The sequence below is a fragment of the Somniosus microcephalus genome, chromosome 7 (genome assembly GCF_052327205.1).
Source record: "Somniosus microcephalus isolate GS21.2 chromosome 7, FLI_Smic_1.0, whole genome shotgun sequence".
Classification (NCBI taxonomy): Eukaryota; Metazoa; Chordata; class Chondrichthyes; order Squaliformes; family Somniosidae; genus Somniosus; species Somniosus microcephalus.
Genome location: NC_140993.1, coordinates 199,307,577 through 199,334,749, shown reverse-complemented (window position 1 = coordinate 199,334,749; position 27,173 = coordinate 199,307,577). Strand labels below are relative to the sequence as shown.

At 44.2% G+C, this 27,173-nt stretch overlaps 1 protein-coding gene across 9 annotated transcripts in view; it reads left to right on the top strand.

Annotated features, from left to right (window-relative positions):
• LOC147115064 (sterile alpha motif domain-containing protein 12-like) overlaps positions 1-27,173 on the top strand; it is a 253,049-nt gene that overhangs the window by 205,781 nt on the left and 20,095 nt on the right. Inside the window, exon 5 of one of the 9 annotated variants that reach the window (XM_085993310.1) lies at positions 7,656-7,713. The exons of 5 other annotated variants lie outside the window; for them this stretch is intronic. In XM_085993310.1, coding sequence (XP_085849436.1) covers positions 7,656-7,681 — 26 coding nt within the window. In that variant the 3' untranslated portion in view covers positions 7,682-7,713. Of the gene's footprint in view, positions 1-7,649; positions 7,714-18,037; positions 18,598-27,173 lie in introns of those variants that run through there. 3 more of the 9 variants (XM_085993309.1, XM_085993305.1, XM_085993304.1) reach the window with 3 other exon arrangements.

The window sequence follows — 27,173 nt, the reverse complement described above, 5'->3', positions numbered from 1 at the left end:
ATTTTATCAATAATAACCACCTTCTCCTTACTATATATGAGTGTAGAAATACTAAGGGGGAAAAATTCGGTTGCTTTGTGCCTCTCGTTAGCGCCCTAAGAGCAACTAGTGCCGGGGCACGGCGATGTTTGCGCCGCTCGCGAAATTGACCAGACATTTTGCGGGGGCGCTAAACACTACTGCCATGATCTCCTGTGCCCGCAGATCGTGATGTCAGTCGAGTGTGCAACACCCCGGTAGCACCCGGACCGGATATTGAGTGGCGCCCCCTGCCTTTCCGCCTGCCACTAACAACAGCAGGTTGAGGGGAACGTTTTGCAGTCGGGAAGGGACTGGGGGAGTGCTATTTAAAGGCGACCACTTCCTGCCTTTTTTTGTCGCCGACATTTTTGCACCATGCATTCTGAGTGTGAGAGAGACTTCTGGAGAGATTCAAAGACATGTGTAGGAGTTTTGGGTACTGAGCAACATTTTGCAGGTTCATTTTGATTTTGCCTTCCTTGCATCGATTTAGAAGAGACTGTGGGGGCTGCACTCTGAGCTCTTTCCCTGGGCCTTTCCATTGTTCTTTCCAGCAGATTTGATGTGCAGATCTCGCCAGGCCGCGATTCAAGGCTGCAATGAGCAGGGTGTGGATGGAGAGCAAGATCGACCCTCCCCTTTAAGAACTGGCCGGCGCCAGTATGTCTGTGTTCCATTGCTGACTGACATCACATGAGCTTCGCCAGCGCTCTGAGGTAGCGCCTCGTTCCTCGGTGTTAGCGCCTTGAGAGGTGTGTAGTGCCTGATTTAGCGCTCTAATCACCTCCAGGGGCGATAGAAGCCAAGTTTGCAGTTGGAGGCAATAATTAGTGCCAGGTGCAAAACTTTGCGCCCAGACAATAATTGCGCCCCAAACGGGACAATACTGAATTTCTCCCCCTAAGTCTCCTAGCCAGGTCAATAAAATGTAAGATGAAAACATTTCTGTCTTTGTCCCATACCTTTTAGAGCCATGGCAACTACCTCATTAAAGTCACGTGCTAATGGCGCGTCCTTCTATACTTACAGATTTCACAGTTTTCACTAATCTCTAATATCCTCGTATACTCCTCATCAACTAAACCTGCACTTTTTAGCAGGAGTTTTAAACGTTGACAACTAGGGTGGGCAAATTGTCTATGTAACTTTAAGACAATTAGTTTTTTATTCCCTCTTTGCCTTATCAACTGATGCCATTAATATTTGCCTAACACTCCAATGAGAAACATCAGGTTTTGTTAAGGTGATACAATAATGTCCTGACTGTGTAAACTGCAGATCAATTGATTTCCCAAAAATAAATGACTTATGTTCCATGTCAAGTTTCATTTGTGCCTTTTTCATGGAAGGTTTACTCAAAAGCCTAGGTATCTCACTAGAGACTAGAAACTACATCCGTGCTTACTCCAACTATCTTGCATGGAATTACCACTCTTGAGTGACCTCAAGGTGTTGTCATTGCCAAACCTAAAGCATGTAGTTCTTTTGTATTCCTTAACCTTGCATCGATCATCACTACCAAGTGAATCAAGACAACATTTTAACCAGTCTACTCCACGTACAATTGAAGTGCATGCTCTATCTAATACCGCACAATTAAAGGAGACAGCAACTAATACATTCATCACAAGATTAAAACTCCTTGTGGCCAGCATAATCTGTTCATAGTCAACATTATCTTCATCCTCTTCCTCTTTCTTCGTCATTTCAAAGACCCTGCGTCTTCGCTCTGGGCAATTCACTGCATAATGATACCTAGTCACATCTAAAGCATCTATTGATTTTTCCTTGGGCATTCCTGAAATTAATTTGCCCATTATTACTGTCCCAATTTCATCTTCTGTTGATATAACCGGATTTTCTGTAAGTGCTTTCCTCACCATTCTGTCTGTCTTTAATCCTTCCATTATAGTGATGCCTGCGTCCGGTATCTGGAAATATTTCAAAACCTGGTAACCATCAATTCTGCTAATATTTGTGTCATGGATGAATTAGCTGCACAAATAGATGTAAACGGATATGATATAATTGGGATTACGGAGACATGGCTCCAGGGTGACCAAGGCTGGGAATTCAACATCCAGGGGTATTCAATATTCAGGAAAGACAGGCAAAAAGGAAAAGGAGGTGGGGCAGCATTGCTGGTTAAAGAGGAGATTAACACAATAATAAGGAAGGGTATTAGCTCTGATGATGTGGAATCTGTATGGGTAGAGCTGAGAAATACCAAGGGGCAGAAAATGTTAGTGGGAGTTGTATACAGACCCCCAAACAGTAATGCTGAGGTTAGGGATGGCATTAAACGGGTAATTAGAGATGCGTGCAATAAGGGCACATCATGGGCGACTTTAATCTACATATAGATTGGGCTAACCAAATTAGTAACAATACTGTGGAGGAGGAATTCCTGGAGAGTATACGGGATGGTTTCCTGGACCAATATGTCGAGCAACCAACTAGAGATCAGGCCATCTTAGACTGGGCATTATGTAATGAGAAAGGATTAATTAGCAATCTTGCTGTGCGCGGCCCCTTGGGGCGGAGCGATAATAATATGATAGAATTCTTCATTAAGATGGAGAGTGAAGTATTTGACTCAGAGAATAGGGTCCTGAATTTAAATCAAGGAAACTACGATGGTATGAGGTGCGAGTTGGCTAGGATGGATTGGGGAACATTACTTAAAGGGTTGATGGTGGATAGGCAATGGCAAACATTTAAAGATCGCATGGATGAACTACAGAATTTGTTCATCCCTGTTTAGCATAAAAATAAAATTAAAATAAAACAAAAAAGGTGACGCTACCGTGGCTAACAAGGGAAATTAGGGATAAGATCCAAGGAGATGACATATATAAATTTGCCAGAAAAAGCAACAAACCTGAGGATTGGGAGCAGTTTAGGATTCAGCAAAGGAGGACAAAGGCACTTATTAAGAGGGGGAAAATAGAGTATGAGAGTAAGCTTGCAGGAAACATAAAAACTGTCTGTAAAAGCTTCTATAGTTATGTGAAGAGAAAAAGATTGGTGAAGTCAAGCGTAGGTCCCTTGCAGTCAGAATCAGGGGAATTTATAATGGGGAACAAAGAAATGGCAGACCAATTAAATACATACTTTGGTTCTGTCTTCACAAAGGAGGACACAAATAACCTCCCAGAGATGTCGGGGAACATAGGGCCTAATGAGAGGGAGGAACTGAATGAAATCAGTATTTGTAGGGAAATGGTGGTACAGAAATTGACGGGATTGAAGGCTGATAAATCCCCAGGGCCTGATAATCTACATCCTAGGGTACTTAAGGAAGTGGCCCTAGAAATAATAGATGCATTGCTGGTCATCTTCCAAAATTCGATAGACTCTGGAACAGTTCCCATGGATTGAAGGGTAGCTAATGTTACCCCACTATTCAAAAAAGGTGGTAGAGAGGAAATAGAGAATTATAGACCGGTAAGCCTGACATCAGTAGTGGGGAAAATGCTAGAGTCCATTATAAAAGATGTAATAGCAGAGCACTTGGAAAACAGTGACCGGATCGGACAAAGTCAACATGGATTTACAAAAGGTAAATCGTGCTTGACTAATCTACTGGAATTTTTTGAGGATGTAACTGGTAGAATAGATAAGGGAGAGCCAGTGGATGTGGTGTATTTGGACTTTCAGAAGGCTTTCGATAAGGTCCCACATAAGAGATTAGCGTGTAAAGTTAAAGCACATGGGATTGGGGGTAAGGTACTGACTTGGATAGAGAACTGGTTGGCAGACAGGAAGCAAAGAGTTGGACTAAATGGCTCTTTTTCCCAGTGGCAGGCAGTGACTAGTGGGGTACCGCTGGGATCGGTGCTAGGACCCCAGCTATTCACAATATATATTAATGATGATCTAGACGAGGGAACTAGATGTAATATCTCCAAGTTTGCAGATGACACAAAGCTGGGTGGGCGTGTGTGCTGTGAGGAGGGTGCCGAGAAACTCCAGTACGATTTGGACAGGTTGGGTGATTGGGCAGATGCATGGCAGATGCAGTATAATGTGGATAAATGCGAGGTTATCCACTTTGGTGGCAAAAACAGGAAGGCAGATTATTATCTGAACGGCAATAGATTGGGAGAAGGGGAAGTGCAACTAGACCTGGGTGCCCTTGTGCACCAGTCGCTGAAGGTAAGCATGCAGGTGCAGCAGGCGTTTAAGAAGGCAAATGGTATGCTGGCCTTCATAGCGAGAGGGTTTGAGTACAGGAGCAAGGATGTCTTGCTGCAGTTGTACAGGGCCATGGTGAGACCACACCTTGAGTATTGTGTGCAGTTTTGGTCACCTTATCTGAGGAAAGATGTTCTTGCCATGGAGGGAGTGCAGCGAAGATTCACCAGACTGATACCTGGGATGGCAGGAATGACGTATGAGGAGAGATTGAGTCGATTGAGCTTATATTCGCTGGAGTTTAGAAGAATGAGAGGGGATCTCATTGAAACTTATAAAATTCTAACAGGACTGGACAGACTAGATGCAGGAAGGATGTTCCCAATGGCAGGGGAGTCCAGAACCAGGGGTCACAGTCTAAAGATAAGGGGTAAGCCGTTTAGGACAGAGATGAGGAGGAATTTCTTCACCCAGAGAGTGGTGAACCTGTGGAATTCTCTACCACAAAAGGCAGTTGAGGCCAATTCATTAAATATATTCAAGAAGGAGTTAGATATATTTCTTAAGGCTAAAGGGATCAAGGGATTTGGGGAGAAAGCAGGGACAGGGTACTGAATTTTGATGATCAGCCATGATTTCATTAAATGGCGGAGCAGGCTCGAGGGGCTGAATGCCCTACTCCTGCTCCTATCTTCTATGTTTTCTATGTCACAGTGGAATGCCTCATTTGTTCCATGAAGGCTGAAGGGAATGAGTGTTTCCCCAGGAATTTTTAAGGCAGCAGACATCTCCTTTTCTGAGAACTGGTGTCTCATATGAACAGTTGCTTGTCCATATGAGACACCTTGGCACAATCTAATAATTTAAACGCTAGTACCGATCCAGAGATTCCCAAATTAAACTTTGTCAACCTTTTGTACAATTTGTTAAAGTCCATTGAATAACAGCCTATTTTCCAAAATCTATCAAATTCTGACCAGGCCTCATAGGCATTTAACAAGTCATCTTTTTTGTAGATTTTTATCCAGGAATTCATCATTATTCAACTGATCTTCATCCATCTCAGAAAATACCTTACTTCCGATTTTATTTCATTTAGGGAGTGACAAAGCTAAGGCCATGCCTTAATTTCTCTTTGGTAGAACAGTAACCTGTGTCCACATGTCATCCTCATTCTTCCACTGGTCATACAGTTCAAACTCTGAGAACATCAGAGGGTAGTCGTGCCTTGACGATTTAAATGTGCTTTCTGCCATTTTCCACAATGGTCATATAGTGCTAGGCTTTCAAGTTATGTCCCAAAAAAAAATACTAGTTTCTAATCTCCACCTTTAGGCAACCATTCTCTGCTGCCATATAAAAATTGGATAGCCAGGCAGTGAAGGATAAGTACTTAAGCCTAGTCTTTAGTTAAGAAGGCAAATGGTATGCTAACCTTTATTGCAAGGGGGTTGCAGTATAAGAGTAAGGAATTATATAGGGCTTTGGTGTGACAGTTTTGGTCTCCTTACCTAAGGAAGGATATACTTGTCTTAGGGGAGTTGCAACGAAGGTTGACTAGGTTGATTCTAGGATGAGAGTGTTGTCCTAAGAGGAGAGATTGAGTCGAATGGGCCTATGCTCTCTGGAGTTTAGAAGATTGAGAGGTGATCTCATTGAAATGTATAAAATTCTTGGGGCTTTTCAGGGTAGATGCCGAGAGGCTGTTTCCCCTTTCTGGAGAGCCTAGAATGAGGGGGCATAGTCTTAGGATAAAGAGTTGGCCATTTAGGACTTGCGAAATGTCTTAACTCGGAGGATTGTGAATCTTTGGAATTCTCTACTCCCAGAGAGCTGTGCATGTTCAGTCGTTGAGTATATTCAAATATTCAAGACCGAGATCAGTAGATTGTTGGGCACTAATGGAATCGAGCAATATGTAGGGCGGGAAAGTGGAGTTGATGTAAAAGTTCAGCCATGATCTTATTGAATCGCAGAGCAGGCTTGAGGGGGACTGTATGGCCTACTCCTATTTCTTATTTTCTTATACACATGTATGTTTATATCCTGCAGTGATCAATTTAAGTTGACTTCTGTGTTTGTGATTGTTTTGTCAAGTAAATTCTACCAGAGAAGTCTGGTACAAATTGTATTTTTAATCTGATTAGGGAGGTAATCATTTATAGTCTTGAAAATGGTACCAATTGAGCTGGCTACAGGATAAAATCCAACTGCTGCAGCACTTATTGCAACTCATTTTGCATGTGCTGGTATATAAGTATTAGGGATTAAAGGAAGACAATTCTATTCGAGCAAAACAAAATCATAGCACAATATCGAAAGAAAGGACAAAATACAATACCGTTTCTTGTGTGTAAAGCAGTAAGTGGTACAAATTGAAGGGAGCCTTGTTATCAATATTCCATTTAAAACCAACTTCAGGTTTTTTTCTTTTTTTTTGCTTAGTGAATGTTGATGACATAAAGAGAAGTCTAGAATAAATTACTGAGCCTCACAGTGCGATCAATATAGATTAATATCATTAGTCACTCACCCAGGGTTCTCATGAAGCTTATTGCCATATTAATTGAGCTCTCACAATGAATCTCATTAACTGCCTTCAAACCAATTCCAGAAATAATGCCATCAGTATGAATCATTCAAAAAAAACACGGTAGAGTAGTGGGGGAAAGGTGTTTATCTTTGTCACTATTTCATTTGCTAAATGAGTTACTAATAGTGAAACTATATGGATCATTTAAAATATGTTATCTATTTTTACTGTTTCTCCTCTCTGTTCCCCTCCCCCGTCCCTCAAATAAATTCCTGGATCTTTTTCGGACTGATGGTAAAAATCTATTGTCTCCCGAATCTACAAAAAATCCAAATTCTCCATTTATTTATTGTTAAACCACCAGAAGTTTCTGGACTTGATTTGCAATGCCAAAATAAAGAATTGGATTTTTTTCATGGCTTTCTTGGCCCTAGTTGTTTTAATTAGTAGGCTCTTCAAGTTTTTCTTCAACTCACCGTGGCTTTCTTCGGCAAATAAAGATGAGATGGCTTACAATAGAAATAGGTGACCAACTTCCACCACTAAGTTTAAAAAAAAACTTTTGAAGGAAATTCCCTGAAGTAGGAAATGGTATGGTAGGGCAGTCCCTAATAAAAGAATCATGCATGGACTTTGGATGGACTGAATGGCATTTTCTCACTCTAGATTTTCTTAGGTTAAGTCCATATCTATGTAGTAAATGTTAAATCCTAATTGTGCCAGGGTTAGTAAGGGGTGCTCTTGCATAGTTTGGGAATGGTGGTGCAGTCTGCATAATGCCCAGAGACATAAGAAAGTACAGTTAACAGATCAATTTTGATTCAAGATAAGCCAATTAATCAATTAACTTCTCCATCAGTGCTACTTCTTAATTAGCCAGTAAATTTGTTTTTGAAATGTTAGTAAGTCTAACAGATTCTCTTCCCATTTCCCTTTTTATCACTTCACTTCCATCAAGATGCAGTACTGTGTCAAGCAAAGTGCCTTTAAAGTGAAGTGACAAGTCTTCTGAGTATCATAAGGTGAACTAATATCTTCATGATCTGCTAGATTAGTTATATTGTACCAACAAAGCTTGTAAATTAATAAATTACCTTTTCCTTTAAGTTGTGTAGTACAATGTAGTTAACAGAAATGTTCATGTATTATTGTTTGAAATTAATTATCTTTTAGTATGGGGTTTATTAGTCATCTCCAGTTAGGCATTTGAAAATAAAACTATTAGATATTTATATTGGTGGACATCTAATTGAATAATATATTCAAGAAGGCTGTTACCCACCTTAAAGTGGATTAAAATTAATTGCATTTTAGAAGGTTAATATAGTAGAAAGGCCTAGATATTCAATTTCCAAACTGGGTTTGTTGCATTTGTTTGCCACTGTAAATTCCTCACATTGTTGGACTAGGTACACTCGAGCTTCAGTGTTTGTACTAATCACTTCATTGATCTCTTCTGTTAACAGCAACCAGAATGTCAGATTCATTCTTTAACAGTAGACTTTTAAGTTTAGAATCTCAACCAAAGTGAGAGCTCTAAAGCCTCCTATCCCCCAACCCACGGCTTTCTGTTTTTTCCTTTTTGCAACAGAAAAAAGATGCTGAAATTTTCAGCTCGATCTTTGAGAGCTATTACTTTATACTCTTGTGTGCCAAGTTACGTTAAATGTCAGTGCTTTTCCTCAATACTGTTCTGAATTCAACTTAGTAATTACAAAGAAAATGCTGAAAAATGAGATTTGTAGGAGGTGACATTCCGCTGCTAATGGGATTTAAAATCTTTGCTATACTCTGCTTTCTGGAAGTTTGGGTGCATTAGAATGTTGTTATGCACAACTGAGCCAATTGGAAATGACTGCAGTGTTGCTCAATGAGATAAACAGTTACAGTACTTCACTAGTATAAATAGACTATAGGGCACTACAGGTCTGACATGCACAATTTCTGCGAGAAGTGGAGGGAATAGATCAAGATATGCAGATCTTGGTACATGGCATCAAGACACAGCTACTCCTTCCGGTAGGAGTCATGGGGCAAATTCCCACAGGGGTTCTCCCACTCACCCACTGTAACTTAGTGCAAGAGTTGTTGAAACCTCGGAAAATTGGCGCAAACGGCATTAATGTCTTTCTGGGTTTCAGTAGCGCTTCTGCTGAAGTTATAGTGGATAATCTGGGACCCCCTGTGGAAATTCACCACCATAAAGTAGAAATAACATGCTGCACTGATTTCATGTACCATGTGAAGTAGGTATGGTAACCTGTGTGTTAAGCACATATTAGCTTTGCTACTTTGAATAGACTTTTTTAAAAAGCACTTCAATGCAATTTCAAAGCTAATGGTTTCCATATGAGGAGAACTACTGAGGAATGGTTGATTTTTAAAAAAAAATCCAGCTGTTCATCTTCCACAAACACCTGGATGCCTCTTTCAAAACCTTTTGTTGTGCAGTTTGTAGCATGCGATGCGATTACCATTCTATCAGTTCTGTCTAAGGCATACTGTAGAGAATGCTTAAATCCTGCCTCTTGAATGTACATTGTAATATGCTCTGAGATACAGAATTGCACAGTGGCGTTGAACTATATTTTGAATGAATAAGCCATATTTCCAAAGAGCCAACTGTTTTAACTTTTCTGACCCTAAAATAAGATGCAGATGTCATGGGCACTCCCTGGAAACTGCATATTTACATGCAGAGTTCTTTGGCAGTGAGCTCTGATAATTCATATGAACAATGATGGACAGGTAAAGACCAACAGTCCCTGTAAGCTGCACTTTGTTCTGTGCGGCCTGTTTATTTTAGTACGCGGTCCCTTTAAATTTCTGCGCAGGCGCGGCAACATTCCCTCTAATCGGGAGCCACTCACCAGCTGTTCCTCGGAAAAGATACTGTGCATGCGTGGCCGCGCAGCACATTTAAGGGGACCGCACACTTAAAATAAAAATTATAGGGAACATTGATGCGCACTAAAAGCCGGTGAGCAACCTGTGCGGGACCTTTCTGATAACTGCGCGGCTGTGTGCCGCACGCCTTAGTGGGAACGTTGGTAAAGATCCTCTGGGCCATCCAGCCTGTCCCACACAATTGCTATACTTTGTGTTTCACAATATATACACTCCCCACCCCACCACACCCCAAACCATGTGATCTTCTGGGAGAGGCAAAAAAACAGATACAAACCCAGGCCAATTTGCGGGGGGTGGGGATGTCTGGAAAATTCCTCTCCGACCCATCTAGGCATTCAAAACTAGTCCAGGAGATTACTCTGGCTTTGAATTCCCTGAAGTACTTACCTTTTGTAAGAGGTGATGTCCGCCCCAACCAGAAACAGGTCCAGCTCTCGCTTCAAGGAATTCAGCAAGTCAGCGTCCACCGCACAAGACAGCAGCCTGTTTTACAGATCCAATATTCTCTGGGAAAAGAACCACCCCCTGACATGTAACCTAGATCTGGCCTTACGCAACTTAAAATGGTCCTTCCTAACCTATTTAATTAGAACAAACTGGAACACAATCTATTCCCTTCATCATCTTATATACCTCAATCAGATCACCCCCAATTCAACGCTTCTCTAAAGTGTAGAGTCCCAACTCTTTTAGCCTATCTTGATAACTAAGATGCTTTGTACTAAGAACTAGTCTAGTGGCCCTCCTCTACATCCTTTCCAAAGCCTCAATATCACCCACCATGTGAGCAGACCAAAACTGGAGACAGTATTCCACATGAGGCCTGACCAAGGTCTTGTAAACAGACAAAATAGCATACCTCATCTTATACTCAATTGTCCTATGAATGCACCTCAATACCCTATTTGCTCTAGCTATTGCGTCATGGCATTGCTCATGTACCTTTAGAGATCTATACACTAGAATTCCTAAATCTTTCTTTCTCCACCTTCTTTAATGCTTTTCCCTGAAGGGTGTGTGAATGTTGAGCATTTGTCCTGCCCACATGCAGAACACTGCACTTATCCAAGTTATACATCATTTGTCAGTCAGGAGCCCAATCTCCCAACACATTAAGATCCGCCTGAAGCAGACAAGCATCAACTACAGTCCTAACACTCACACAGATCTTAGTATCTTCTGTAAATTTATAGATCATGCCCCCAACACCTACATCCAAATAATTGTTAAAAATAGTAAAGAGCAACGGCCCCAACACCAATCCCTGCAGGACACCAGTGGTGACTGGTCTCCAAACAGATCCAAATTCATCTACTTTTTGCCTAAGTCCTGCCAGCCAGTTCTCAATCCAGCTCAATTTATTACCACTAATACCAGAGGCTTCAATCTTATTGGGCCAGAAATTCGAGTTGGAGGCTTCCCGCGGGCGCAAGCCCCCGACCTGCACTTACATGGTGTTGTGGGCCCGCGTGGGATTCCGATCCTGGGCCTCCTCCAGCTGCTGGCATGCAGTGCTCGGGTATCCCAGGGGCGCAGTTAGTTCGAAGCGTCCCCTGGGATCATGTGTGCCATGGAGAGCCATTCGTAGCAGGGAATCTCCATTCATAAATTTGACAGGAAGACCTGTCAAATCTATGAATAGAGATCGGCCCCAAAACCTAACTAAAACTTCAAAAAAAAATTTTTATCACATTTTTAAAATAACTAAATTACATTAAATACAGTAACTATTTGAAACAATAATTTAAATTTTTGAAAAAATTAATTAGTTTTTAACAGGGCTAAAAATAAACTTACCTTTTAAAGTATTTAAAAATAGTAAACCTGTGGAAAAAATGTTTAATTTGACTTAATTCACCACTTACCTAGTTAAAAGCAGGCCTTGCGACTGCTTTTTAAACGCGCAGCTGCTAGAGACTTACCCTCCCGGAGAAACCTGTTTTTAAAAAAAAAAAAAAAACGGAAGTTCCAGGCGTACGCGCTGCCTCTCCGGCACACGGGGTTGACCTCCGAACTCCTTCCTTCAAGGGAACGGAAGTTTCGGTTTCCAGCGCATGCGCAGTGCATGCACAAAACCAGCACTTTCGTTGACCCTACGCGTGAGTACACAGCGCGTACTCACCCGTGGGGACCCGAATTTCTGGCCCATTGAGAAGCCTCTTCAGAAAACATCCTTTTCTATTGACTGAGATGTTGCACAGGTGCTTGAATGGCCACACAAGTGCAGTTGATGTCACCTGTACCCTGGAAATGCCCGTCTTTCAAAAAAAACTTGTCAGCCTGTTCTGTTTGTTGAGTTCCTGGGTCTGGGCCAATTAACCCTTTCACTCATAAGTTCCGAAACATTCGACTTGGTTGGTGACAGTAATTCTATTTTTTCAGTGAAAGTGAGACTTGATACATTACAGCATCTGAGCAGTACAGTAGTTAAACAAGGCGCAATCAAGGTTTATATTGCCCATTAGGCCCTGGGTAAAAGACGTGATCAGGCAAAGAGGGGAAACCCAGCGCAGTGAAGAGGGGAATCTGAAGGTGGGGAAGCAATTCAGAGAGGAAACCAGAGATGGGAGGAACTTTAATTCTACCAGAAGCTAGTGGTAACTCAAAGAAATTGTGCTGATGACTAATATTAATGCTGGTAAATCTCAGATTCCCATCATAACCAACAATAATACAATAACTCACTGATAGTTTATATGTAACTGCTAGTAATAGGTGTAATGCCTCGATATCCTATCTGTAACTAGTAGTAATCCTATAACCCGCTGATATTCACCCTGAAACGCTAGCCCGAATCACCCTGCATTGGACAAGATGCGGTCAGGCTCTCCAGTCAATATCACTTTTTACAGGCCCGATCTCTCTCCCTATCTCCTTGGACACTGGTTTGGACTCAGGTTCTGTGTGACGATGACAACTCTGAACTGGGAACTCAGTCAGAGCCGATCTGTACTTGGACTTCATGTGTCAAAACTGGGCGGCACAAACAGACCTGAAACAAACCGAGAGATTGCACAAAGGGCAGCGGGCTCAGTGTTTGAGGCAGTTCTCACAGGGCACACTGTCCTAAACCCATCTCAGCACCAACATTTATAAACCACTCCGAGCTCAGACCTGCTAAAGGAAAGTTTTCATAGAATCATTCGGCCCCCGATGCTGGCATTCTACCCTTCACCACCGCCCCCCCCCCCCCCCACCCCACGCCAGATCTTTTTATATTCTCCTTTTCAAATATATATCCCATTCCCTTTGAAATTAAGTTTTAGTCTGTACCTCAATCACCACCTATGGTGAAGTAACCCACAGTCTAATAGCCCCTCCTCCTTCCTCCTTGTTCCAGTGAGCATCTGTGTTTTCCATTTCCATTGCCCATCAATGGAAATAATCTTTCACTATTTTCCCACACTAAGATCTCTGGGTTTTGTATTGATTTCTTTGTGGGTTCAATGACGAGACGTTTATGAAAGAGAATGGCCTAGAAATTGGGTATAGCCCCGCCAGCTCAGTTGCGCCGAAAATTTTGCGCTGGCCGCGGAGCCAGTTGCGCCCGTCCCATATTCACTTTTAGCACCCCAAGGCGGGACCGGGCGCTGTTCCAGGGTGTGCCCGCCCCCGCTTGGGGCGCTGAAAGTGAATTTCAGCGCTCCAGGAGCCGCTGCGCCACCCGATGCGGTGCGGCAGGCTGCTGTACTGCAGGCCTCCTCCTTCTCTTGAGGAGGTGCCTGCAAGGGGGAGATCGCCGCTGGATTGTGCCGGCAAATGAGCCCGGCAGCACGGAGAAGTGCAGGGCTCGCGGAAAGCAGCCGGCAATGCCGCGGGGGGGGGGTGGTGGAGGAGGCCGGGGAGGGAGGTGCGGCCAGGCGGCCGCCGAAAAAGCGGCCGGCCGCACCTCCACCTTTATGCGCCCCACTAAGGCTGCAGGAAGGCCCTGGTCTCCCGATGTTAGTAGCGGCCGCCACGGAGGAGGCGGCCGCAACTAAATATGGGGGTCGGGCCGGCATCGGGGCAGAACCGGGGCACTGCGCACACCGATGACGTCATCGGTGGGGGCAGAACCGGGGCACTGCGCACACCGATGACGTCATCGGTGCCGGCGCAGCGCTACCGGCTACCGCCGCCATTTGCGCAGGGCTCAATTTCAGCGCAAACTCCTCCAATGGCGCAGAGGCCCTCTTTGGGCCTTAACTGGGCGCAAAGCCCACCGAATTTCTAGGCCAATGTCTTTTAATCTAAAGTCTGTTCAACTCTTGTTAACAGCATTTACAGGAGACATCAAGCTAGAAAATCATCTAGAACGAAACTGAAACTAAACTCAACTGCCTTGCTTGTCTCGGTCACATGCCCTCTGCTGGTCAGGCACAAGCAATCAATCAGGCAACTATGCTGGTAAGACATGATAATCAAACAGACAAATAACATCACTATTTGCTGATATCATTACAGGTTTCACTCACCCCTTTACAGGCTGCTCCTCTCTCCGTGCCTCTTCCACTCGCAACCTTACTGCTGCTACTCCCGAAGCTGTGGGAAATGCTGGTCCTCACGCCGCCCCAACCCCCAGCCCCTTCTCTCCCACTGCCTCCAAACCCCATCTCTCCCCCTGATGCCCCATTCTCCATCTCTTTCCCCCACCACCCCCCCGATCCCTGATTCCCCAGTTTCCATCTTTCCCCTATCCCCATTTCCCAGTCTCCCCTTGATCCCCTCCCATTCTCCTTTTCACCCCCACCGATTTCAAGCCCCACAATTTCAGAGCCCTCGCGAGTTCAGAAACTCCCAGAAAACTGACGCCCTCAATTTCCGAGCCTCCTAATTCCCAGCTCTCCAGCCCTGCGTGGTCGTGGCTCTCTGCGACGGTGGTTGGGTGGCATCACCAAGCCTGAGGCTTTTAACAGTGGCCAGTGACATCACGGGGAGTGCACTTTGGCAGGAAATTTAAAGAGCTGGCTGCTGGAGGCACAGCTTGGGAGAGCTACCCCCGATTCTGGGTAACTCCCGGTCATTCTGGGAGGGTTGGGGACCCTACTTGTTACTCTTCTCCTCCTTCAGCACATTGAGCAAAACGAGGTTTGCTGATGCACCCATGTTGCTGTGTGGATGGAAACATTGAATGATTCTTTCTTTTTCCCTGTGATCAACCTCTGTCAGCTCTCTTCACTGCATTAATGCTGCCCTTAGAGCAGGCATTATTATGATGTGGGCTGAAAGGAAGCTTAACTAAATTTGTATCCTTGGCTTCAGTTGTTGCTAAGCAAGGCATTGGTAAATTTTACAAACAATCAACACTGGCATTATCACAGCTCTGATTTAACATGATTAACCATCTTGGTCCCAGGAGAAACTTTAGAAGCATGGGCAACAGTGAACTAATATTCTATTAATCCTAGCACACCAAATTGCTGCATAATAATGAACACTTAGCATATATGTTGGTTCTAACACCTGGTAATTTCACCCCTCTGTGACTAACTTGACAAACCAGCAACAAAGAAAAAGAATGATTTGTCACTCTCTCCTATTAAAAGGGAGAGACGGTTTTAAAAAAAAGTTGGTGTCCTCCCATTAAGGGGAAGCACTCATTGGTGCAAACCCTGTAGGGTTTGGGCCTTGCCCACACTTTACTGGTGTGCTTAAAATGGGACCCTTCTACCATGTACGCATTTGTTTCCAATATGTTACATTCACATCTGCAATCAAAATTCATCTGCCATTGCTCAGCCTATCTGCTTGATTTGAGTTTTGAACATTTTTTAATGCTGTTTGTTGACCTTTATATTTGTTGCCTAGCAATGTTCGATTTCAGAAAATGCCTGCCTCCAAAATCAATTCTGGATAGTGTGAACAGCAGGGGACTTGTAACAGATGCAAGTGTAATTTGTTTAGTCACTGCACAGACAGCTTTTTCTATTTTATTATTGACTCTTGTTTCCTATACCAAGCCTGTTGTCAATCCAGTTAGCTAATTCGCCGTTAATTCCAGAGGACCCATTTTTGTCTTGAGCTCACCATGTGCACCAGTTCATGGGGTATGACAGCAGGGAAAAGGGGACCGAGACTCTTAATGCCAGGTTTCTACCCCTTTTGCACATCATTCACATTTTCAGCAGGCCAGGAAGAAATTCCCTGGAGCTTCATTATAATATCCCAAAAATGCAGGAATGACTCCTCCCACATCTTTTTCTGATCTTTACACCAGGTCCATGCTACTTCCTGCTGCAGTATAGATTTATAGGGATGGTGCTGTGTGGTGGCACAGAGGGATCCTCCTTGTAACCGCCTCCACTGCAGTCAACAAACAGTGCGGGGTGGGGGGGGGGGGGTCATGTGTTGGCCTGCTCTTTCACTTGTCTGCAGGCTCCTGCTCTCACCTTGGGCATTCTTTCCCATTGTTTTGTCCTGTCATTTGTTGTAACCCATGGCGTTTGAGTCCTAACAAAGGATGCGAATAGGTTGAGATGCCTTTTCAATGTTTCTAAAGGCTTCCAGGATTTTTGTGACACTTCCCTTTAATTGATTCTATCTCTTTTAAATGTCATTTACATGCAGTTTTCAATTCCATATACCCATCCAAATTGGCAGCTGGATCTATCAATAATGTGGATGCAATGACCCACAGAATTTGAATGCTATTTGCACATTCTGATGAGAATATTATTTCTTAACCATTTAAAGCTGATTTACAGCAGTAGATGAAAATCCGCCCATATTCAAAAGATTCCCTTGTGAAATTTTATCAAATTCCTTCTAAACATCCAAGTAAATTATTTTCACTGGATAGCACAAATTCAGTTTCCCCCATGAAAAAGTTACAGCAGATCAGTTAGATGCCGATTGCTGTTTGAACATTGGCAGATCCTATGTAACGTTTTCAAGCATTTGCCCCACAACAGTTCAGATGAAAGGTTGTCGAGTTGAAATGTTAACATTACCTTCCTCTCTCTGCAGATGCTGCCTGGCCTGCTAAGTGTTTCCTACATTTTCTGTTTAAATTTCTGATTTCCAACATCTGCAGTATTTTGCTTTTTGCTCCAAGTTTTAATCATTGCCAGTTTTCATGAGTCATGTTAATCAATCTGGAACTAGTCAGTCGAGATTTTAGTTTAAAGAAGCTGAGAAATTCTACCGAGTATCAAGGCAATTTCCAAAAGGATCAGCCAATTTATAGAACTTGCCTATACCTTGTCAGAAAAACTCCCACTTCATTGCTGAGGACAGATTGATGTGAAAATTGGTGGCTTCCTAGGTAACTTGTCACTCAACCTCTTTAGATCTATACAGAGAAAGAAAGACTTGCATTTATATAGCACCTTTCACGACCACCGGACGTCCGAAAGCACTTTAGAGCCAATGAAATACTGTTGTAATGTAGGTAACATGGCAGCCAATTTGCACACAGCAAGCTCCCACAAACAGCAATGACCAAATAATCTTCAGGGGTAAATATTGGCCAGGACGCCAGGGACAGTTCCCCTGCTCTTCTTTGAAATAGTGCCATGGGATCTTTTACATCCGCCTGAGAGAGCAGACGTCTTATCTTTGACAGTGCAGCACTCCCTCAGCACTGCACTGGAGTGTCCGCCTAGATTTTTGTGCTCAAGTCTCTGGAGTGGGACTTGAACCCACAACCTTCTGACTCAGAGGTGCGAGTGCTATGCACTGAGCCACAGCTAGCACAGAGAAGCAATACAGAAGAAAGCAGAAACTTTGTCGAGCACTGCGTCGCTGACTTGACGTCATGTTTGCAAACTTCAAACTTTTTGCTGACCTTAACGCTGAGTTCTAAGCATGCTCAGAAAAGCGTGCATGCAGCAGACCTACAGAGACACTGGGCTAGATTTTCGTGGAGCCGTCAGGCGGGGTTTCAGGCGTGTGGTGGGGGGGAGGGGGGGAAATCCCGAATTTGTCAAACGCTGATATTTCATCTGTCAAGAACTCTTGACTGATGAAATTTCTGTCTGTGATGTCACCTGTTGCCGGGTGGCCCTTAATTGGCCTGCTGAGCCCGCTGGGCGGGCTCAACAAGGTCAATCAAAGGAAAATCGCGCGGATTGGCCAGACGTCGAAGTAGGCGGGTCAAAACCCAAAAGGGGAAGTCCCGCCTTCTTCCCGACAGGTTCGGGAAAATCTACCCCACTGTCACCATTTCTTAAAGGGCCACACACACCTTTCAGGTAAGCTTAGATTTAAGCTTTTGGACAGGATTTATTTTATTTTATTGATATAGTGCTTGGTGCAATAGATGCTAAATGTTTTTGAAGTGTGCAGGGAGTGCTGCTGGATGCTTGCAAGGCATCCGATGCTAAAGGAAGGCCTCTGAGAAGACAGAAAATGCTGGAAGTACTCAGCAGGTCAGGCATCATCCATGGAGACGGAAACAGAGTTCATGTCTCGGGTCGAGCTGCTGAGTATTTCCAGCATTTTCTGCTTTTATTTCAGATTTCCAGTATCCACTCGGAGGGAAGAGGAAGATGGAGCAGAGAAAGATGCAGAAGAGGAGGAAGCGGAAGGAAGGATGCAACCCAGACAACCCCTTTCTGGCCGGGATATCCGAGATGGAATCATCCGCCCGTGGTACCAGTGAACACAACCGCAATTCCCCATTCAACATTTGCCCCACACCTTACCTTCCCTCTGTTACTGACCATCACAGCATCCTCTTGACCACAATGCTGAAATATAAGCCACCACAAAGCAAATTTTCCAATCCAACTTTATACATCTATTCATCCAATATGGCACCAAGAAATCAACTAATCACCCTTGTCCATTCCCTTAGTAACTGTCTTGTGTGTGCCTTTGCCTATCCTACTGATGTCATGCAGTGCTACCCCAGTGGCTGGTGGAAGGCTGCTGACTTTCAGTGGTGGACACTGCAAATGCCCTAGCACAACGACCTCGAGGAGTTGGCGGCTGGAAGTGTCAAGTTAAGTGACTGTGTTTCTGCTCCTCCTCCTCCTCTTGGGTGTGTGAAATGAGCAAGGCACAAGGGTACAGTTGTGGTGAGGGGAGGGTGGGATAGCAAGAGCTGCATGCTTACACCATGTGCACCTTGTAAATCAGAAGATATTATGAAATGAAGGGGAAGTGGGATGTGATGAGGATAACAGCATCTTGTATCCATTCATCACCGCTGCTTGGCAAGGTAGGTTGTTGGTAAGTGAGTGATGGGTGGGGGTCATGCATTGATCAGTGTGTGAGGCTAGTGATGCAGTTGGTAGGAGATAGCTTTTGAAGATGCATTCACTGACCTTGACCACTGGCCTGAGGTCATGAAGCTTCCTTGGGCACTGGAGCCAGGTGGTGGGGGCAACTCTGCTGGCAATGACGGCCTCGGTGATCTAGTCTCACATCGTTCTTCCTGAAGGGCCTCCTTGGCCCCTGTGGGTAGAGGACCTCTCTTGCAGTGTTGACCCCCTGCACAAAGCTGGAGTGCTGCGTGCCAGACCCTGGGTGCCCCTTCCCTAGCTTGGTGAGCCATTTGTGTTAGTACTGAAGCACTTTTACCATTTTCTTAGGTACGGAAGACAATTCAGCTTTAAGAGCTGAAGACTCCCATTTGGGAATTATTTTTAACTTTTTTCAAAAGGTAGTTGAGTTCGAAGGACTAAACTGCCCATTTTTAAATGTTTTTTATCTTTTTGTTTTAGAAGGCTGTTCCCCTTTAAGGGACCGACACTGCTTTCTAAAATGACAGGCTAGCTTTAAGACTACGCTGCCTCGCTCCAGGGATGCAACGGCCACGCTACATTGGGCCTCCTGCTGAGAGTAGCGCTGGAAAAAGAGGGTTGCACAGTTAGCAGGCAGCACCAAAATACCAGTGTTGCCTGCGCTATGAATTTGGGTGGCTGTTAACTTTGGCCCACAGTAGCACCAGCAAGTTTCCGGCGTACTGCAATTTCTAGGAGATGGGATATGGCTCTCAAATTTGCACTTTATTTTCCAGTGTTTATCTGCTTTGAAATAATTCCAAAAACTTGTTTTTTGTTGTTGAACAGAGTAGTTAGCACTTCATTGAATACTATTGATTAATTTGAATGCTACAATTGATCTCTTAGCTACATTAGTTTAAGAGCATTCTGCATATTAAGTAAATGTTCACTTCCTTTTACCGCTACCGCATTGTGCTAATTTTAGTACTGAATCAAGTTACACTTCAATCACTTTATAAAATGGTTTCAAACTAAACACTCCTCTTGTGGTGTTTGTTTTTTTTGAAAACATTTGGAATTCTTTCACCAATACTTAGGGTCAATAACATTTAAAAGATATATTTATAGATGTGACTATAAGAGCTGCCACTGAACCTCCAAAAGATTAAGGGCTAAAGATTCGTAGCTGCCACGAGAGTTGCCGGTGTTACTGTGGCCTCGGGTTAACGGCCGCTGAAAATGGACGAAGCGGTACAAGAGAAAAATTTGCGCTAGGGGCTAAAGACTTTTAGCCCAGTGCTAACTTGCCATGTAATGCCCTCTTGGTGACATTAGTGCAGGCATCGAAGGCAAAGTTGACATCCAGAAGCAGTGCTCCACCTTTTTTTTTTAAAAAAGGAACATTAAAAAGTCAAAAATGGGAGTCTTCAGCTCTTAATGCTGAATTCCCTTCCGCAGCTAAGAAAATGGGAAAAGTGCTTCAGCACTAACACAAATGGCTCAGCAAGCCAGGGAAAGGGCACCCAGTGTCTCGCACGCAGCACTCCAGCTTTGTGCAGGGGGTTAACATTGCAAGAGAGGTCCTCTACCCACGGGGCCAGGAGGCCCTCCAGAAAGAACAATATAGAACCACATCACTGAGGCCATCACTGCCAGCAGTGTTATCCCCCATCACATGGCTCCAGTGCCCAAGGAAGCTTCATGACCTCAAACCAGTGGCCAAGGTCAGTGAATGCATCTTCAAAAGCCATCTCCTACCAACTGCATCACTAGCCCCTCACACTGCTCAATGCATGACTACCCCCACCCCACCGTGCCCCCCCCCCCCCAAATCACTCACCTACCAACAATCTGCACCAATCACGAGGCACACCTCCCATTCCTAGCCTCACCTCACCCCCTTGGAGGAGACGGTGCAGGCCATTCTTGGCAGGGGCATGGCTGAGCCCTTGGCCAGCGGTGGGGCAGAAAGGATACAAGATGCTGGCATCCTCATGTTATCCTCCTTCTGGCATGCACCTCTTGCTTTCCCACCCTCCCCTCACCACAACTCCACTCTTGTACCGTCTTCATTTCACACACCCAAGAAATGAAGCCTGCCCAGCCAGTGGTTGACCAAGAAGAGGGAGTGGAGAGTGAAGAAAAAGAAGAAACTCCATCACTCGATTTCACATTCCCAGCCACCAGCTCCTCCAGGTCAACCAGCAAGGCCATCTGCAGTGTCCCCTACTGAAAGTCAGCAGCCTTCCACCAGCCATGCTGTAGCCACTGGGGTAGCACTACGTGACATCACTAGGATAGGCAAAGGCATGCACAAGACATTCACTAAGGGAATGCACAAGGGTGATTAGTTGATTTCTTGATGTCATATTGGATGGATAGATGTTTAAAGTTGGATTGGAAAATTTGCTTTGTGGTGGCTTTTATTTCAGCATTGTGGCCTAGAGGATGCTGTGATGGTCAGTAACAGAGGGAAGGTAAGATGTGGGACTAATGGTGAAAGGGGAATTGGGGTCACTGGTACCGCGGGCGGATGATTCAATCCTAGATATCCTGGCTGTTTGGTTTGCATCCTTCCTTCTGCTTCCTCCTCTTCTGTTTCTTAATCTTCTACATCTTCTTCTTTCATCTGCGATTGGATGGTGTAAATCTGAAATGGCAGCATAAAATGCTGGAAATACTCAGCAGGTCAGGCAGCAACTTGTGCTGAGACGTGAACTCTGTTTCTCTCTCCACGAATGTTGCCTGACCTGCTGAGTATTTTCAGCATTTCTGCCTTCTCTGAGGCCTTCCTTTACCATCCGAGGCCTTCCTTTACCATCCAAGGCCTTGCAAGTGTCCAGCAGCACTCCTTACACACTTTAAAAAAAAACTTTTAACATCTATTCCACTACTTCAATAAAATCAAAAAAAAACAGTCCAAAAGCTTAAATTCAAATTCACCTGAAAGATGTGTGTGTCCTATTAAGAGGTGCCGACAGTGCCTCTGTCAGTCTGCTACACGTTAAGTTTACATAGCGAGCTTACGACCCAGCGCTGAACTCAGCGCAAAGGTTCACGTTCGCTGAGGTGACATTAATTCAGCGTGCATGTCAGTTCTCCTTCATTTCAATTTGCGGGGCGATGGATGTTACCGGCATCGCTGCTGGGCCTTGGAAAATGGCAGATGCCTTGGGACCCACCCCCAGCTGGCAAAAGAGCGGCGGCCAACCTCTTTACGCAACTTTTTGCCAGTAACGGGTAGCATTAAGTCCTGAATTTTTAGCCCTATAAAAAAAAATTTTTTTACAATTGGAGAAAAGCTTGAACCATTTTTAAATCTCACTGGAAGCCTTGTATTAAAACCTCAGATTTTCTTCTGAATTATCTGTAAATCTTACATGGTTCAAAAAAAAATTCTTGAAGTGCTAAATTCATGTTTGTTTCTCTACATAAAACATTTTTTTCATGGATATCTTCTGAATTTATTTTTGTAGTATCTGAGATTGGCTTGGCTCACTCTGCATTTGTGAGTGGTACTATTATTTTGCATTCAGAAATAAAATATTTTCAATTTTGCAGAATGGTTTATAAATGGTAATATATCTTAATACTTTTCAAGGTATAACATCCATACTCGACAACATAAAAATAGTACGGGTGAGAAAAAGCCATTCATGCTTGCTTCTAACTCCCCCATGTCTAGCATCCACCTGCACTTTGACTACGGTACCTCACCTGATAGATTATTCCAAATGCTTCTCACTCCTTTGAGTAGAGATTTTTTTTTCTAAGATCTGTTTTAAATGTGCTTTTCATTCATTTAAGTTTATTTGCTCATGTTCTAATTGCCTGATGCACCTTGAAGTGATACTCTGGATTCATCTTGATAGGTGACAAAATTATGGCAGTAACACCTTTCCTCAAGACTTGCTCAAACCAATTGCTATGCTTCACAAATTTGAAGTGGGAGTGATTCTCAAACCTTTATTTGGCTGACCTCCAAAAGGCTCAGCCTCTCAAGCCCCTCTAGCTAAAAATGGCAGTAGTGTTACATTTGCTGAAAGTGTGTCTCTACACAGAATATTTTTTAAATGGTGAGACTGGGAAATGTTTGCATTCAGAGACCTGGGTGTCCTTGTACATGAATCACAGAAAGTTAACGTGCAGTTACAGCGGGCAATTGGGAAAGCAAATGTTATGTTAGCTTTTGTTACAAAGGGATTGGCGTATGAGAGTAAAGAAGTCTTACTACAATTATACAGGGCATTGGTGAGGCTACACCTGGAGTATTGTGTACAGTTTTGGTCTCCTTACCTAAGGAAAGACATACTTGCCTTAGAGGGAGTGCAACAAAGGTTCACTAGACTGGTTCCTGGGATGGGGGGGTTGTCCTATGAGGAGAGATTGAGTAGACTAGGCCTATATTCTCTAGAGTTTAGAAGAATGAGAGGTGATCTCATTGAAACATATAAAATTCTTAAGGGACTTGACCGGGTTAATGCTGGGAAAATGTTTCCCCTGGCTGGGGAGTCTAGAACACAGGGTCACAGTTACAGAATAAGGGGTTGGCCATTTAGGACTGATGAGAAATTTCTTCACTCAAAGGGTTGTGAATCTTTGGATTTTCTACCCCAGAGAGCTGTGGCTGCTCAGTTGTTGAGTATATTCAAGACAGAAGTCGATAAAGTTTTGGGAATTAAGGGATATGGGGATAGTGTGGGAAGGTGGAGTTGAGGTAGAATATCAGCCATGATCTTATTGAGGGGCTTGAGGGGCCAAATGGTCTACTCCTGCTCCTATTTCTTATGTTCTTTTATACTACTCCACTTCTGTTTTTCACACGTTTCCTTTACTTGTCTCCTCGTTCACTGTCCCCTCTCTCCATCTTATCGTCTGTTTCACTCTTGCACTGCACTTACACTCCACATCTTCAGTCAGATTCGCTTTCTCCTGCTTGATTTTGTTTTTCTCTTTCTGCATCTTCACCACTTCTTTTCACTTACTTTCTGATACAGAGGAAGAGGAAGAAACTGGGCCGGTCTCTCAATCAGCCAGGGATTGAAGCTTCAAAAAGAGCGCATGCAGTCATCATCCTGCTAGTTATTTTCACTAAGTCTCTGGAAAATTAATCATCAAAATAAGAGTCAGTCTGAGTTTCTGCAGAAGAAAAGCAGCCTCCCAGTGGGTGGCACTGCATTCTGACAGTAGACGCAGTGTTCAGCTCTTGACTGTTGTCTAGGTCCCGACGGCCTGAGGGGTGGCTGAAGGGCTAGCACACCAACTACCTGCACTCACTGCTGCCATTCAACAGAAGAAATGGCATGCAAACACTTAAAATAAACCGGCGGAGGGGGGAGTCTATTTCGAAAAGAGAGAGGGGGAATCAGTTGCAGACCAGAGGGTGTCTGGGTAGCTCGATACTAGTCCTAACCCCCAAATAATTTAGCAGAAATGGTTTAGTTACTAGTTTGATGTGGCGATGCACCATTGGGGCATGGGGCTTTAAAATGACAATGCAGAATTCGAAACTGAGATGCTGGCTGCTGCTAATTGTTGGTTGGAACTGTTCCAGGTGATGGCTACGTGAGTGTTGGTAAGGAATCTCCTTAACCTTGTTCTATCTAGGTTGTAAACCATGACCTTCTCTAATTTTTCCACGTACCTTATTCCCTCTTGCTTCTACTTGCATCTCCACTGATACATACGTCAATTTTGAAGCATGGTGACCAAAATTCTATACCATATTCAAAAGTGTGGTCTGAACAGTGCATTCCAAAGCCTCAGCATACCCTCTAGATTGGTTCTCTACTATTCTGGTTACAGTTACTATTCCAAAATTCTAGAACTCGATAATCTTCATTGTGTCTATGTCTATTTCTCAGTGTATGTTTCCTTGTATAAACAGAGGGACCTGGGTGTCCTTGTACACCAGTCACTGAAAGCAAACATGCAGGTGCAGCAAGCAGTTAGGAAGGCAAATGGTATGTTGGCCTTCACTGCAAGAGGAGCAAGGATGTCTTACTACAGTTATACAGTTTCCACCCTTCCCTCACCTTCACATGCTCCATCTCCAATGCTTCCCTTCCCTTCCCTTCCTCGACTTCTCCGTCTCCATCTCTGGGGATAAGTTATTGACAAACATTCACTACAAGCCCATTGACTCCCACAGCTACCTTGACTACACTTCCTCCCACCCCACCCCACCCCATTCTCCCAGTTTCTCCGTCTCCGCCGCATCTGCTCTGACGATGCCACCTTCCATACCAGTGCTTCAGACATGTCTTCCTTTTTCCTCAACCGAGGATTCCTCTCTACTGTGGTTGACACGGCCCTCGACCATGTCCGTTCTGTCTCCCACACTTCTGCCCTCACTCCTGCCCCTCCCTCCCGGAACCACGATAGTGTTCCCTGTGTCCTCACCTTTCACCCCACCAGCCTCCACATTCAACGGATCATCCTCCGCCATTTCCGCCACCTCCAGCGTGATCCTACCACCAAACACATCTTCCCCTCACCCCCCCCTTTCAGCATTCCATAGGGACCGCTCCCTCCGCAACACCCTAGTCCACTCCTCTACCACCCCCAGCACCCCTTCCCCTTCGCCCGGTACCTTCCCATGCAAGCGCAGGAGATGCAACACATGCCCTTATACCTCCCCCCTTCCCACTGTCCAGGGCCCCAAACACCCCTTCCAGTTGAAACAGCGATTTACTTGTACTTCCTGCAATTTAGTATACTGTATTCGCTGCTCACGATGTGGTCTCCTCTACATTGGGGAGACCAAACGCAGATTTTGTGATCGCTTTGCGGAACACCTCCGTTCAGTCCGTAAGGGGGACCCTGAGCTCCCGGTGGCCTGTCACTTTAATTCACCGCCCCATTCCCACTCAGACCTCACCGTCCTCGGCCTCTTGCATTGTTCCACGGAAGCTCAGCGTAAGCTCGAGGAACAGCATCTCATCTTTCAATTAGGCACTCTACAGCCCTCTGGACTCAACATAAAGTTCAACAATTTCAGATCATAACCTCGGCCCCTATCACATATATATATTTTCCCTTTCTGTTTTTTTTAATCCACACTTTCGTCTGGGCTTTTTCTTCCCTCCCATATGGCAGCTGTCCTTCATTCTGCCAGGGCCATTCACACTTCATCTAGAGCCATCCTTTGTTCCTTGAATATCTCTCAATGTCTCTTAATCTCTCCTGCTTTCTATCCTATCTCTGACCTTCCCTTTTGTTCTTTCATCCCCTCCCCCTTTTCCCAGCCCCCACTTGCTTTAAAATCTATCCCTCTTCCTGCTTTTTTTCCAGTTCTGATAAAAGGTCTTCAACCTGAAACATTAACTCTGTTTCTCTCTCCACGGATGCTGCCCTGGCCTGCTGAGTTTTTCCAGCGTTTTCTGTTGTTATTACAGTTATACAGGGCCTTGGTGAGACCACACCTGGAGTACTGTGTGCAGTTTTGGTCTCCTTACCTAAGAAAGGATATACTTGCTGTTACATTGTTATAGTATCACGTCGTTAAGTGGAACTACTTTGGTATGGAACTACTTTGGTATGGTGTAGTTCTATTGCTATGTGGGACACAGTGCACAGTGCAGCGTCGGACATCTTGTATCACTCCGCACCATGCGGCAGTACAGAAACAAAGCAAGAATACAGCTAAGTAAAAGCAGTAACTAAAATGAGCTAAAAGTGTCTATTATTTATAGTATAAGAACACAAGGAGACACAACATGGTGGCAGCGGTGGGATCTGAACCCACGCCATCGAAATGACTGGAGCCTAATTCCATACATACCTGTATGGCAGGCGATTTGCAATAGAGAGTGACCATCGTCCACTAGAACAGATCTATAAGAAGAATCTGTGCAAAGCGCCTGCAAGACTGCAAAGACTACTTCTAAGGATCCAAAGCTATGACTTCACGCTTAAATATAAGCCAGGAAAGGAAATGGTGCTAGCAGATGTGGTGTCTCGATTGTCACCATATGAGAAACACAAGGTGGAGGGTCTAACAGTAAAAATCCACCACCTAGTGAATGTTACCCCTACAAAGCTCAGTCAAATCAGAGATGAGATGAGCAAAGATGAGGAATTGCAACTACTCTCACAACAAGTAATACAGGGGTGGCCGGAGAGAATCCAGCAGGTACAGGCGACAATTCATCAATACTGGATGATTAAAGATGATATTGCAGTAGAAGACGGTATTCTCCTTGCTGGATCGAGGATCATCGTGCCAAAGACGATGCAGACACAACTTCTCCATCTCATACATGAAGGCCACATGGGAATGGAGAAATGCAAGCTGAGAGCCAGATCAGCTGTATACTGGATAGGCATGTACAAAAATATCGAACAGATGGTCTCTGCATGTGGTATATGCCAGAAATACAGAAATGCATAACAGAAAGAGGAGATGATACCTAGTGAAATAC